This window comes from Musca domestica, unplaced genomic scaffold, assembly GCF_030504385.1.
Source record: "Musca domestica strain aabys unplaced genomic scaffold, Musca_domestica.polishedcontigs.V.1.1 59, whole genome shotgun sequence".
Taxonomy (NCBI): Eukaryota; Metazoa; Arthropoda; class Insecta; order Diptera; family Muscidae; genus Musca; species Musca domestica.
In genome coordinates, this window is record NW_026712362.1 from 3,807,624 (window position 1) to 3,823,749 (window position 16,126).

Below are 16,126 nucleotides of genomic sequence, written 5' to 3' on the forward strand. Positions count from 1 at the left end.
CAAAATGTGTTTATCCTGCCGCACTACCAATACAAATGATGTATTCTTTAGTGAATAAAACCGAAAATAAATGGTAATATTAAGACAATCCCAATAGGCTTAAAATGTGTTTTCAACCAAATCAAAAACTAAATCCCTGTGACTAAACACACAAAACGGGTGGATGGCAAAAAAAAAAAAAATCCCGAACGAACGAACCGAACCGAAATCACACCAACAACACAGACTGAATATTAATGATTTGTGTGGTTTGTGGTGTTAAATTTTAAATATCCCCTCTCCAAAAACAAATCTATATATTTTTTTAGGATTTCAAAGACGAAACGAAAATAATCCGTCTTTCGCATAAGGTAACGGCACTGTAACGGTAAAATCGAAAATGAAATCGTCTACACATGATCAAATGGCGTCTCCACGAATGTCTGGGCGGACAAATTGTTTTGCTGTAACACTTTTAGAAGGTGACAAGCCGGAACTATAAAAACATAACCTAAAACAACACAGAGTGTAAAACACACAAAACCATAAAAACAACAACAACAGTGACAAGAACAAAAATACCATCTGCCACTGACAAAGTGTGGAAAATGTTAAAGAAATTCCAGAAACTATGCGACAAAAACCATGTGATCTCAAAATCATGCAAAAACACCACTGAATAAAGTGGGAAAAATACAGCAACAGCAACAATAATACCAACAACAGCGACAACGACAACAAACAAGTAAAAATATGCAAATAACCGCATGCCAAGTGTTGTCATAATAAATGAAATATGCAAAAGTTTTTTCTTCTTCGTCGTCTCCAACAACAACAACAACAACAAAATGACAAAAACCATACAAATAGGTGCTTTTTTGTGCGCGAGCTCCATTTAAAGTTAAGTAAATAAAAAAAAATACCCGCCTGTTTTGAGAGCGTGATAATAAAATAAAAAAAAAAGCAAGTGAAAAATATAGAGATTTGCAAACAAATATGCTCGAAGCTAACAACAAATAACTTAAATACAATTATCATCATCAGCGTCAGCGACATCATCATCATCATAATCCTCAACATCAATGACATTTGTATGAAGTCATCACAACAACACGGGAATTTTTATTAATTCTGCTGGCTTAGCAACATTTGTCAGCAGCGGCAGCAGCATCATTCTCAGCATCGTTGACAACAGCAACATTGCGTTACATTTGCAGCCAGTCGCCCCATTAGAAACTTCAATATCATCGCAAAATGGATGTGGTCGCAATATTTATGTACATTTGGAATATACTTCTGTTATACGGATTTTATGTTTCAGGTGAGTTCTTAAGAAATTAATTGCAGATTTTCTATAATTTTAAAATCTGTCTCCATAAAATTTAAAAATCAAGACATCTATTATTCAAACAGATTCAAGATTTCAAGCTATTTAAAGCTCAAAAAAGGGTTTTGAACCGTCTGGCTGGAATAATCTTAAAGTACTCTCTCCATTGCGAACTACAAAACTGCATTTTTTATGGCCTTCCACACACCTCTATATATCTATCTTCCTATCTCGTCGATATAAGTCGATGATGTATGTCCATCCGTCCGATCATCGCGACGATAAAAAAAAAAACGAAAAGTAAGGAAAAGCTAAAAATGTAGGGCGGGGCCGACTATACAGGGTTGCCCATATTCGACGGACCCATGTTTTTTTTTTTTGGGCCTATTCCAATTGACGAGGCTTGTCCGCAGGCAACATTCTTTGAGTCAATTGAATTTTGTACGGGAACAAATGCAAATAAATGCGAATAATCCGTTGTAAAGTGGACCGAGCCATGCCCAACTGCTGAGAACGCCGTTTTTGGGATGTTCTTGGGGACCTCTCAACACTGGCTCGTACGGCAGCGATATTCTCGGCCGATCGCCTTGGTCGACTTTTATATGGTCTCTTGGGATTAGAAAGAGCCTTACCAGTCGGAAATTTTTCGTATAAACGCTTAATGGTGTTCTTAGAAGGCGCACTTCTCACATTTTTAATGTTTATATGGCCTCTTCGGATTAGAAAGAGCCTTACCAGTCGAAAATTGTTCGTATAAACGCTTAATGGTGTTCTTAGAAGGCGCACTTCTCACATTTTTTAATGTTTTAAAAGCACGTTGAGTTTTCACAATTAACTTCTTCTGTTTAATGTAAATTTCAGAGCGCTCGCGTGGCGTGTATTGGTTCATGGTAAAAATCTGCTTGGAATGACGCTTCAAACGCGGTATGTCATTAAGCGATGTGACATCTCTGTCAAAAGTTATGGCGTTGCCAGATGGGTCCGTCGAATATGGGCAACCCTGTATGATACCCTACACCACTATGCATGTTTAGTAGAGCTCGCGTTACAAAATGATTTATTTGAAGTAAATCATACCACCCCATAGGCTGTAGAGCAGTTATATTCTTGTTTCAGAAGTAACTAATATATGGAAGGCATATCCAATTTTGAATCGATTTTTCGAATTTTTATATTTTATACCAAATAAAATTGCTATAGAGTGCATGATATAACTTCAAGAAGGATTATATTAAAAAATATATATCGGGGCCGAGTTACACCAAATAAGAACGTACGTCCCGAAATATCATGGCTTGATTTTAGCTATTATTTGAACAATAAACATGAAATCGGATTGAGGATATATTTTGGAGCTATATCCAAATCTGAACCGATCTCGATAAAATTTGGCAAAGGAATTTCCTAGCTCTATAAGATATCTGGTACCAAATATGATTTTTGTCGAATGCTTATTACGAATATGAGGAACAAAAACGAACCATCGGATGAAGAATATATATGGGAGCTATAGCTATATCTGAACTGATTTTCACCAAAATTTAAAGTACTTGCTTTTGTGCTGAATTCCATCGAAAATGCCAAAATTCAGTCCATTTGGGATGATATTAGCACAATAAACCTGAAATCTGATCAACATATATATGGGAGCAATATCCAAATCTGAATTGATCTTGACAAAATGTTAAACCCTAATTTCTAAGCTGTATCCGATATTTAGTACCATAAAGATCATTGTTGTGGAGTGCATGTTAATAATGTGAGGGACTTAAAATCCCATATCAGATGAAACATAAATGCTGGGGCTATAGCTTTTCAGAACCGATTTTTTTTATATTTGAAGCACTTATTTATAGGATGAATTCTATCGGAACTGCCAAAATTCAGTAAATTTTGACTGATATTAGCCATTTGGTGTGCAATAAACCTGATATCAGATAAAGATATACATATCATTGTTGTGGAGTGCATATTGCGCATTTGTGGGACCAAATCGGATGAAGAATATATATGGGAGCTATAGCTATATCTGAACCGATTTTCACCATAATTTTAAGTACTTGCTTCTGGGCTGAATTCCGTCGGATGTGCCAAAATTCAGGTCATTTAGACTGATATTGGCCATTTGGTGCACAATTAACTCGAAATTAAAGAGATCTTGACAAAATTTTAGACACTTATTTCTGGTCTGTATCTGATATCTGGTACCAAAGATTATTGTTGTGGAGTTCATATTACGTATGTGAGGGATTTTAGTGTCTATTCGGATGAAACATATATATGGCAGCTATAGCTGTATCTGAATGGAATTTCATATTTGATGTACTTGTTTCTAGACTGAATTCTGTCGGATGTTCCAAAATTCAAGACATTTGGACCGATATTGGCCATTTGGTGCACAATTAATCCGAAATTGGTTGAAGATATATATGCGAGCTATATCTAAATTTGAACCGATATTGTTTGGAAAATTTCATCTCTGTCGGATAATAAATGCGACCTACATTTTGTTCACAAAAATACATGGACAGACGGACAGTGATTCTATGAAGATCCTTAAAGGTAACTATGGGTCCATCTCGCTTCCTTCTCCATGATACAAACAAATGCACAAAGGCATAATACTCTTACCACTACGTGGAGTAGCATATAAATACCAAAATATTTTTACCCTGAAAAATACGAAATACACATAGAGGTCACTAATGACTATTATGATGACCAAGATATCGGATGTATAACAAAATATGTTAGTTACTACATTTATAACTCAAAAACGGCTGAACTGTTTTTAACAATTCTCATCAATCCAGTGTGGCCTTTTGGCAGGAATGGATAGAATCTTTAAAAATGCACAGTAATATGCAAATAAAAAAGTGAATATTTTATGTTCAATTTTATGATATTTATACCCTACAACACTATGTTTTGTTGTGTGTTTTTGGAAATGGTCGCAAAATATTATAAACCAATCGACGGAATTTTGCATGGAATTAGAGTTTAGGGCTGGGTAGAAGCCTACCAAATTGGACGGTCATCGGATAATATTTAGTGGGTACAATAAACTATAACTTTAATGTGAAAAAATATGAAAATTTCCACCAAAACGCGAATATTTTTTAACCCGACCAAGTCAGAAATACATTACACTTCTGACCATAACATTGATGCTGATAGCCAAGATATCGGATATTCCCTATATATCCGATATCTAGGTCCAATACATATATAAAAGAAATATATATCTTACATATTCCGCTTATAAGTTAAGAGCCGCTGGACTGATTTGACAATTCTCAGCAATTCGAAATGGGCTCTTGCCTGAAAAGGATGAAGTCTAAGAAATTGGCGCCAAATATGCCAATAAAAAAGTGAATATCTTTTTTTTAATTTTTTATTACATACGATTTTTTCATATCTGGCTGTAAATAGAGAATTGTCTATGTATGCCCACGATATCGTATGGCCCCCATATAACGGTACCTCCCGATAAGCGGTATTTTTCAAAGGATATTTTTTTCAAGTTTCCTACATGAATATCGTGAAAAAATTGGCTATACAGGTCCACGTGTTCGTATAGACTCCAATATAACGGCTATAATCGGTATTTTGAAGATTTTAACAGTTTATAGCGTGATATTTGAGGGTAAGGTGACATCTATTTTCCCCCGCTTTTATACTCGAAGTATTGACTATTCTGGCATTTCTCATGCTTCTGGTGCATGTCTTTTATGCAGGGTTCACGTTGTCTGGTTAAATGGTTATTTCGTTTTTGAATGATCGGTATTATAAGACTGGCTGATGGCAATACAGAAGTAGATAATTTAAATCTCTAATATCAGTCCTAGTCTACTGAATATTTCAATATCAATCAAATATTACTGAATATTTCAGTATCATCAAATTTGTCTTGTTTTCGTTGGAGATACTTTTTTGGATTGGTGAAATCCTACTCTCTTAAACAAGATACCTGGTGCTAGTTTAACCAAATTTGTAGTCCTTTGAGTAAAATTTTTGTATTTTGAATAAATTTAAGCCTAGTTGGATCTAAGCTTAAACACCCCTATCCCGGCAACTTGTAGAATATATCCAAAAAAGAACAACAACACATCTCATTACATTGACCCCATGTGCTTGGCGATGAAAAGTTCTCTCAAAAGGTCTTTACTTAAAACACTGATCATGATGCATTCCTTAATCCACCCAGTTGTAAAGTTTTGCAACTTTCGATCTCCGGGGGCATTAGGGAATACAAAAAGCCATGTTGCTTTCGGTCTTAACTGAGCATTCAATGTTTACAAAACCGAATATGAAATCAAAAAAGGAAACTTTTTTTTAACAACTTTTGACATGGAGCAGAACAACACATTTCAGTTGTAAAAAATCCCAATGACACAACAACAACAACAGAAGCAGCAACAACGACAATAAAAATGCTCGTGCACTCAAACAGGCGAAACTTTGTTAGTTAGTTGTTGTTGGTGTTTGTGTTGCGTTTTTAAGCTGCAAAAGAAACAACAAAAGCTTATTAGCACAGAAACAAAATGGAGAAGAAGAAGACGAAGAAGGAAGTAGGAGAATGAAAATCAAGCGGCTAAGTACAAGGGCGAAAGTGAGGAGTAACGAGAGAGGGAGAGCTGGAGAGTGGGAGAGAGCGAATGGCATCTCTTGGAGAATCCTGAAAATTGCAAGTAATGAAAGTATCGTAAAATAGTAACGACAATAAAATAAATGCACAACTTGTTTTCGAACAAAAAAAGGAAAACGCAAAGTTTTCCTCTTAAGACATTTTTAAGTTAAGTCAGCAGCCAATCCCCGCCGTCGCTGGCATAGAGGATGGGAGGGAGTACTTTTCTCCCGTAGCTAATGTTGTTACTTGTGTTATTATTTCTGCTGCTGTTGTTGATGGCGTTGTTGGTGTTTTTAAAAAAGAAAGTTCTCCGTGTTGTTGCTCCTGTTAGAATTCACTGCGACATTTCCCATGGAAGTCCGCTTTAGTATATTGCTGGTTTTCCAACTAAGACCCACAGACATCGAAATAACTACAACAACATCTAGAAGAAGAAGAAGCACCTAATGCGACAAAACAACAACGAGAAAATAGTTGATCCTTATAAAGTGGCATCCTTATGAGCAAAAAACAAGAAAGCTGAAAACACACGCATACTCACACATACACAAAACGGAAAGGAATCATAACATTATTTTACTTGATAGAATTTTTAGCACAATAAATTGGGTATTAGGTTGTAATGCTAAATTGTTACAAGAAAAACTTGGATTTGGGCGGCATTGAGTTTTGAGTTCTAGAGACTTTAAACCAGCCACCATAGATATTTATATATCAAGATTTTTTTATAAAGGGATATCGAACTTAAATCGACCATATAAGAGAAATACTTCAACCAATTTTTGTAAGAAGTTTCCATTGCAGTTTTTATACCCTACACCAAGTAGTGGTAAAGGTATTATGTGTTTGTGCATTTGTTTTCAACATGGGGAAGAAGGCCCATAGTTGCTTTTGAGGATCTTTATAAAATCACTTTCTTAGTCGATTTATGCATGTCACCCCGTCGTCCATCCATCTGTACATGAATTTTTGTGATCGAAATGCAAGTCCCATTTATTATCCGTTCGAGATGAGATTTTCCAAACAATATTTGTTTGGCCCAAGGACAAATCGTATTGAAATTGTTGAGAATCGGTCCTAATTTAGATATAGTTCCCACATATTAATTGCGCGCCAAATAGCCAAATAGTTAATCAGTCCAGATAACCAAAATTTTGTCAAATCCAACCGAATTCCGTCTAGAAGTAAGTACAAAATCGGTTCAGGTATACCTTTAGCTCCAATATAAGTGTTTTATCCGATTTGGTCTTCAAGTCCTCACATTCGTAATATGCACGGAAATATCTTTGTTTAATTTTATCAAGATCGGCTAAGATTTGGATATAGCTTCCATATATACCTTTATCCAATTTAAGCTTTATTTTGCACCAAATTGCTAATATCAGTCCAAAAAGAGTGAATTGTGCCACATCCGTTCGAATTCAGTCTAGAAGCAAGTACATTAAATTTGGAGAAAATAGGTTCAGATGTAGCTATAGCTCCCATATACAGGAAAAGATAAAAACAAGTAAGCAAAGGCTATAGTCGTGCGGAGCCGACTATGTGATACCCTACAACACTACCATATGTTAGAAGCCCCCTTAGTCTAAATCCATTTTGGAAGATTTCGTTTTGAAATTATACCATAGAGAACTGCCAAGATATTACCCTTAGCATTTTGACCAGGGGCATTTGACCAATATTTACGCACTCCGTCCTGCTGTTAGTTGTTGTGGTCCATTTTACAGCTAAATATAATCCAATGATCATCCAAAATGCTAGACTTTTTCGCTGTCCTAATCTCTAACTTCATGCTAGATTTCATGTCCCTTGGTTTCTATTTGTGACCTTTATAACGGCTGCAAAATCCGGTCCATTCAAATCCCTTAATATATTGCGGACATCTTTAAAAACAATAGGCCTAGCCCTTCTGAACCTAACCCTACCCTCGTGAAGATTTTCGTGAGGATCGGACGATAATTGCAATCTTTATATAAGGTGAAAAAATATTACAAAATATACACTTCAATATTAAAAGTCAAATTGAAAAAATTGCATGCGTTAAAAAATATGTAAAAAATAAAAAAGAAATCGCAAAATACTACATTTTTATTAACATAATTTTTTTAAAAATTTTTTTTAGATTTTATTCTTTTATGCCAACAGTCAAAATCGGTCCAGCCATTCTTGAGATATAAGCATTATGGCTAACATCCCCTTCCTTTGTATATGTACACATTGTATATTTTTCGCTATATACATCCGATATATTTATTATCGGCATCGACGTAACGGTCAGAATTGACCTGCTCGTCTAATTTTCAATTTCGTAAGGATCGGGCCATAATTGCGACCTGTAGCGTGATTACAAATTAACATAGACAGACGGACGGAAGGACGGACATACATAGCTAGATCGACTCAGCTCGGCGGGATAGGAAGATCCATATACACTTTCCTATGTGGGAAACAAGTATTTCGTGGTGTTACATAATTTTTGGCCCAATAAAACTTTTAATACCCCCAACACATAGTGTTGTAGGATATAAGAAGTAAACAAAGGTGCGACCATGTGATACTCTACAACACTGCAATATGTTTCAAGCCGCCTTATGTCCAAATCGATTTTGGAAGATTTTGCCTTCGAAATAATTTCAAAGAGCACTGCCCAGATGTCACCCTTACTCAGTATTTAAGCACCCCGTTGTACATTTTACAGCTAAATATAATCCAAAGGTCATCCAAAATGCTAGCCTTATTCCCTGTCCTTAACTCTTTTGTCATGCAAAATTTCGTGTCGATTGGTTTTCAATTGTGACCGGAAAAGCGATTACAAAATCAGGATTTTTTTTTTTTTGGTTTATTTCAACTATTTCTATTCTGACCCTAACCCTACGCCAATGCAAAATTTCATGATGATCGCATGATAATTGCGACCTATATAAAGTATACTTAAAACATATTGTTGCGGGGGGTAGAAAAACTTTAAAAATGTACAATTGAAAATTGATATGAAATATGACAAAAAATGGAAAAAACTAATAAAAAATATTCACTTTTTCATTAACATATTTTTACGCGATTTTCTTAGATTTTATCCTTTTTTGGCAAGAGACCAATCCGAATTAATGAGAATTGTAAAAATAATTCCAGCGGATCTTGACTTATAAGCAGAATAATGAAGATCTATTTCTTTCTATATATGTAGGGAACAATATACATCAAATTTTAGAATAATCTTAGATTCGGCCAATGAAACCGTCGCATGCTGCCCGAATGTTGCTCTGCGGTATTTTGGCCCATTCCCGGCGAAGCGCTTGCTTGAGGTAATCGACATTTTGGTATTTTTTAGTGCCAAACTTGCTTTTCAAAATACTACAAATACAATAGTCCAATTGATTGGTATCCAGAGATTTTGGTGGCAATTGTACACTGGGAATGAAGCGTCGAAGCTCATTTTGTAACCATTCTTGGGTGGCGCGTGCTGAATGCGATTGAGCTGAATCCCGATAGAATGTCCAAGGTCTGCGGCCAAAATGTTTGCGTGCCCAAGGCTTTAATACATCCGCCAGAATATGTTGGCGATAACATTCGGCATTTATTCTGATGCCACGGTTGATTAATATGAGCGGAAAGCGACCATCGGCTGTTATGGCGGTCCACACCATCACCATGGCCGGCGCTTGAGTTCTAGTGGCCAACCGAAGGTGCACATTTTCAGCTGACCTCTTTGGCAAGTAAACACGATCCAAGCGGCCAAGCGATGCTACTCTTTAGCTCTTTTGAGTCTGTTTTCTTTCTGTTGCGGTGTAAGTTCTCACACTTTTTGGAATATCAATGGTTTTACCCCGAGCTCATTTTTCAATATTTGCCGAAAGGAGCATTGCGATATATTCAGCTCACGAGCCATTTTTCGGCGACGTAGGTTTCGATCAAGTCGCTTATTTACTTTTCGAACCATTTCTGCTGATGTTGCTGTTTTCTCCCGTCCACTTCCTTGACGTCGGACTACGCTACCAGTATCACAGTAACGAGCGATGGTACGAGACACAAAAGATTTATTCACATTTAAATGCTAGAGTGCTCTAACGATAGCCACTTGTGGTTTTCCAATCAAATATCAAGAAATCACACAATCACGCTTGAATTCCATCACGAATAGCTTTTTTTCTGGAAAATTCTCTCCAAAATGCTTTGGAAAAAATGGAATAATTTTAACAGCTGTCGGACGAGTGGCTTAGAAATGAGAGCAGTCTATAGTTGGTTGTAGTTTCTTCATCTCACCCTGTACATTGGACCTATAATTATTTTTTATATTCATTTAGAGAGTGAGGGTGTAGATACGAAAAATTAGTGTCCACATGTTTCATGTTCTTTTCTGGCTGATATAAAATTACCTTTTATAAGCTTAAGTTTCCAAAACTAATAAAAAATGGATGCATTCTTTGGATAGAATTTCAGGGTAATACAAGAAATTATCTCTGGGTTTCCTTTGGGAAGGTACCATCCATAAGAAACACCTTGGTCTGTAAATATATATCGTGGGCTGTTAAAAGAGGACATATTGAATATCGGAAAATGTTTCAAGGGCTTTCTTTGGGACTCACCCCAAAATTCCTGAATTCCTACGGAACATTTTCTGGTGCTTATAAAATAATATTTCTGGATTCCTTTGAGATAATATATCGACATTCTGTAAGAAGAATTAGAAGTCCTTTATAAGAAGACTCCTTGGTTTGACCTTTAACATAAATCTGGTTCGCCTTATTTTACAAAAATATTTTGTAGCCTTCATTTAAAAAAAAAAAATATCTTGGTCTGCTCTGAGGTAAAATTATGGAATTTATAAGAGACTGCATTTTGAACTTTTATATTTGTTTTTTACAAAATTTTTTGGATTCATGTGGGAAGATATTTGGGGCTTACAAAAAATATTTCTCTTGACTTCGTTTGGGAAGACATTTGGATCTTCAAAGAAATAATTATTCTCTACAAGAAGATGAAGCGATTTGTGAGTTGTTTTAAATTTTGGGCACGGCTTTTTAAAATAAGTCTCTTTTGTAGGGAACTTCTGAGCGAAAAAAATCGCCGTTTCCGCGAGAATTAACTCTTTGCCTTTTAATCGTAAAACAGCTCAGTCTGCTATAATTATACTATCTTGAGCTATTTTAATATAAATTCGATTTCTTATACTTCTTTCGGTTTCTGAAGAAGATTTTTGGGGTACATATGAAAATATGGAAATATTATTAAAAAAAAAATCGTAGTCTTTTAGAAACATACGTCCTTTTTCAATTTTTATAAAAAGTCTCAATCCAAAATGTTATGAAAAGTCCCAAGAATACTTGATCATCTATAAGAAAAAATCGATAATTTTCTAAGAAGAAATCCTCGGCTGCAATGGGGAGTTTTATTGAATTTTAATGAGAAGGTTCCTAGATGTTACGTTGGGAGAAAGGTCTTCTAGGGTCTTCTATGAGAATACCTTCTTTCTGATTTTGAGCGATTATCGCAAATTTCAATAATAACTCATATGATAATAATCCTAACTTTACCCGTATGACCCGGCCTGAGAGCGTATACTTGATACCAACACTCATACGCATGGAGGTACTATTCTATTGAACATGAAAAGTTCTAAAACTATTGTTCGCTTTTCATACTGTCATAACATAGACGACTTAACGAAATATCGTTATCCATTAACCCTTCACAAAGACCTATTGTCGTCTCACAACAAATGTCGTATGATATACTTCGCACATTTGAACTCCCATCTCATCTCTATAAATTAAATTCCATTCTATTACAATAATGAACTGATATTCTTTTAACAATTTCATTTCCGGCAGGTACATTATTGAATACCAACGAATCTAGCATCAGCAACAACAGCAACAACAACAATACAACTACAAGATTAAGGCTAAGCTTTCAACTGAATAACAATGTCATAAATGTTATGGAAACCGAACAGGCGAACAACAAAGTGTCATTGTCGTCGTCATTATCAATGGCCACGACACCAGGGCCACCATCACCACCGCCACCACAAACAACAGCAATTGCATCAAAAAGAGTAGAAGTGGAAGTGGACGAAGAAAATAAAAAGTCCAAAGGACTGACAACGTCAACTGCTGCATTAACTATACGGCAACAACGGCCCGATGAACTTTTATCATCACCAGTGCTGGCGTCCCACTCCATTGCCCCGACATCTTCATCTACATCCGAAGCATCAAAATCACCAGCATCACAAGCAGCATCAGTGTTATTGCTGTCAACAACAGCGGCGACGACAACAGGAGCAGCTTTAGAAACCTCAACAGCAACAACATTGTCTTCCATTCAAGCAGACACTGAAAGTGCCCGCACAATAGAAGAACAAAACTTGCACCATCATCATAGTCCTGATCATCCGAACTCCTCTCCTCCTCCTCCTCCTGCCAAAAAGCAACAATATGTTGTTGGACCGGCCACAGACAATGCAACATTAACTGGCAACATGACATCATCAGCAGTAGAAGTAACATTATCAAGACGAAAAACGTTAGTTAATGAAAATGATGGCCAAGGAGACATGTTGTTGTTGCCACACCAGCATGGCCATGCAAATATCGGAAGGACAACAGCAGCAGCTGACCACAAGTACACTTCAGCTGAACATTTATCTAAGTCGGCGGTGTCAACGCCAGAACTGGTCATTATTGCACAACAAATGGAGAAATCGACAAAGAAGCAGAAGAAGAAGACGGCGAAGAAGGAGGAGGAGGAAAACTATTCTGGTCAACCGTCATTAGGGAGAGTTGGAAACGATGATCACCAAAGTCAGTCCATGGAACTTGAATTAATGAAGGTAAATGGGACAATGGCATATGGTTATGTGGCGGCCACAACAACAACAACAGCAAAAGCAACAACAATGAGCATGGTTAATGGTAACCGAATCCAGGATTCAAATGTAAATACTCGAGCTATGAATGATGCTTCAGTTCCGCATGGCCATGACCGGCTAGAGGTAAATGATGGTTATGCCACAGAAATGGTGCTGGTTGCAACACAAACGATTACCACAGAAGCAACATATTCATCTCCAGAAACAACAAAAACAACAACAACAACAAAAGCATCCTTTAAGCACAACACTAACCAAGCCCAGGCACAACCAGCAACAACAACAACAACGAATTACTACCAAAGCCTTTTTCATGAACCCTTGCCGTTACATGACCATACAGCAGCCTTGGTTGCAGACACCATCAGCAGCCGGAGCCAGTACATCAGTTTAATTCGAGCTCCATTGTACACGTCTGTCATGAGGCCCTCAACAGGAACCTCAACAGCCACAGCAAGGCTTGTCGATAAGCCTGCCTCCATGTTAGGGGTGCTGGGCACTTCACCGCTGGTGCAGGGTGAAGAGGCTGCAAGTAAACATCATTCCATTAAAAGCAATAATTCTTCAACCTATGCAAGTACTTTGCATATGGCTGACGAAGAGCACAACTCTGCATCTAATGCCCGAACATCTTCAGCAAATGGCATAACAAACTCACATTCGTCATTGGCATATGGCCGAGGAACAGTAACTACATTAATAACAACAACGTCCAGGCCATCACTGGGATCTGCAGCAGGCTCGGCATCAGCAGCTGCCTCTCCATCAATAACAACCACATTAGCAAATGGAAAATCTTCTGGTGCTTCTGCCAACAATAATATGACAACAACAACAACAACGCCAACACCGAGATCAACAATTCCTACCCCAACACCACCGCCCACATCAAAGACACCGAAACCAACTCGTCGTCGTCCAGCTGCAACGACCACACTGAAGCCACCGCCAACCATAGATGATTATCAAATAGTGACAAGTCAAGCCGGTACTCATGCCTATTTACCCTGCAATGTAAGTACAAAACCAACAGCAACATCATCATCAACCACACCAATACCATCAGCCCAACAACTGTACACACCAAAGGTATTTTTAATGAATTGCATCAGAAGACCACAAATGCTTGGAGTAAGAGATAGAGTGTGTGTGTGTGTGGGGGAGAGAGGAGGGGTAGATGGGGTCCAGTAAAATTTCCTTTGATATCTTTGAACGAATTTACGTATCTTGTGTCTCACTTGAAACACGATGCAATCTAAGTGAATGTTTGGAAATTTACCCCACCCCCCCCCCTTTTTGAAAAAATTGGGTCACAGTTCAACTAATGAAAGTTTTCATAAAATGATTGGGCCATTCAAGAGGATTTCTGTGGACAAAGTACGTTAGAAAGGTCCACTAAAGAGAGAAGATCTGAAGAAACATCATTCCAGTATACCTTTAGAATTTTTCTTAGAGAAAATACCTTTCAGAAGAAAATAGTCTTTTGGAGAGATAGTTAGATTTGGAGAGAAGGCCTCTAAATAGCCACCTAGGAAGGAAAGACCTTCAAAAGAAAGAAATCAAATTTATGGGAATTCTTTAGGAATAAATCGCTTGAAAAATTATTTTATTGAAAAAAAAAAAATTATATACAAAATACGGAACTTCTGCGAACAGAAAAGCGTTTGCAGATCTCTTATGTACATTTAAATCCTTGCCATGGACAGTAGACTCATTGGACCGAAAACCCTTAAAAGTGTTCCTATAGAGATAAGATCCTAAGAAGGTTTTTAGATGAAAACTTGTTTCCTATAGCAGAAGGCCTTCAAATACCCTCCTAGTGAGGAAAGACATTCGAATGAAAGAAAGAAATGTTATGAGAATTTTTTAGATGGAAATCATTTGGAAAGTTCTTTTATTGAAAAAAAAAAAAAATACATCGACAGGCCTTCTGTTAACAGGAAAGCGTTTGCAGATCTCTTATGAACATAGGTCCATTTAAATCCTTGCCATGGACAGTAGACTCATTGGACCGAAACCCCTTAAAAGTGTTTCTATGGAGAGAAGATCCAAAGATGGGTTTTAGATGAAAGTACATAGACTTGTTTCCTATGGACAGAAGACCTTCAAATACCCTCCTAGTGAAGAAAGACCTTCGAAAGAAAGAAGAAAATTTTATGGGAATTTTTAGAAGGAAATCATTTTCTAAAGTTATTTTATTGGAAAATAATACATCTAGAGAACTTCAGTAAACAGACAAGCTTTTACAGGTCTTTTTTTGGACATATGATCATGGAAATCCCTGCCATAGACAGTAGACTCATACAAAATATGTTATGGACAGAAAGCCCTTAAAATTTCTTCTATGAAGACAAAATCTTAAGAAGGTTTTAAATTGGGAGAATTGTAAAGAAAATCTTTTTAAGATTTTTCCCTCTACATATAAAGTCTTTAATGGAGATAATGTATTTAGGAAAATCCTTTGTCGAGCGAAGATTTTTTTTAAATAGGAAGGATTTATTAAATATTCTCCTAAGCAGAGAACAGCCTTAAAATGTTTTATTTAAAGAGATGACCTTCAACAATTCTTCTATGGAGAGAAGACTTTCAAGAAGAAGATGTTCATTTGGAGAGAAGTCATCTAAGTGGTATTCAAACAGTGAAGGCTCGTAATAGCTCTTCAATATAGAGAAGATTTTTAAAAAGCCTTTTGTGAAAAGAAGACCTCTAAAAGGCTAGAAACTGAGGGAAGACATTCAAATAATATTGCAAATGGGAAAACGTTTAAAGTTATTTTACGGACATAAGATCATTGAAATCTTTGCCATGGACGGTAGATTCATACAAAATATATTATGGACCGAAAGCCCTTTAAAGTTCTTCTATAAAGACAAGATCCTAAGAAGGTTTTAAATTGGGAAAATTGTTGAGAAAATCTCTTTAAAAGGTTCTCCTCTAAATATAAAATCTTTATTGGAGATAACGTATTTAGGAAAATCCTTTATCGAGCGGAGATTTTTTTTTAAATAGGAAGGTTTTATTATATAGTCTCCTGAGCAGAGAACAACCTTAAAATGTTTTCTATAAAGAGATGACCTTCAACAATTCTTCAATGGAGAGAAGACTTTCAAGAAAAAGATATTCATTTGGAGCGAAGTCATTTAAGTGGTATTCAAACAGTGAAGGCCCTAAATATATCTTCAATATAGAGAAGATTTTTAAGAAGCCTTGTGTGAAAAGAAGTCCTCTGAAAGGCTAGAAAATGAGGGAAGACCTTTAAATAATATTGCAAAAACAGGAAAACATATAAAGTTCTTTTACGGATATATGATCATTG

The 16,126-nt window shown here is 36.5% G+C and overlaps 1 protein-coding gene across 1 annotated transcript in view; it reads left to right on the forward strand.

Annotated features, from left to right (window-relative positions):
- Positions 1 to 314: 314 nt before the first annotated feature.
- The window catches only part of LOC101898363 (mucin-5AC), a 60,302-nt gene continuing 44,490 nt past the window's right edge, over positions 315 to 16,126 (forward strand). Inside the window, exons 1-2 of the mRNA XM_011293570.3 lie at positions 315 to 1,300; positions 11,768 to 13,824. Coding sequence (XP_011291872.1) covers positions 1,234 to 1,300; positions 11,768 to 13,824 — 2,124 coding nt within the window. The 5' untranslated portion in view covers positions 315 to 1,233. The remainder of the gene's footprint in view (positions 1,301 to 11,767; positions 13,825 to 16,126) is intronic.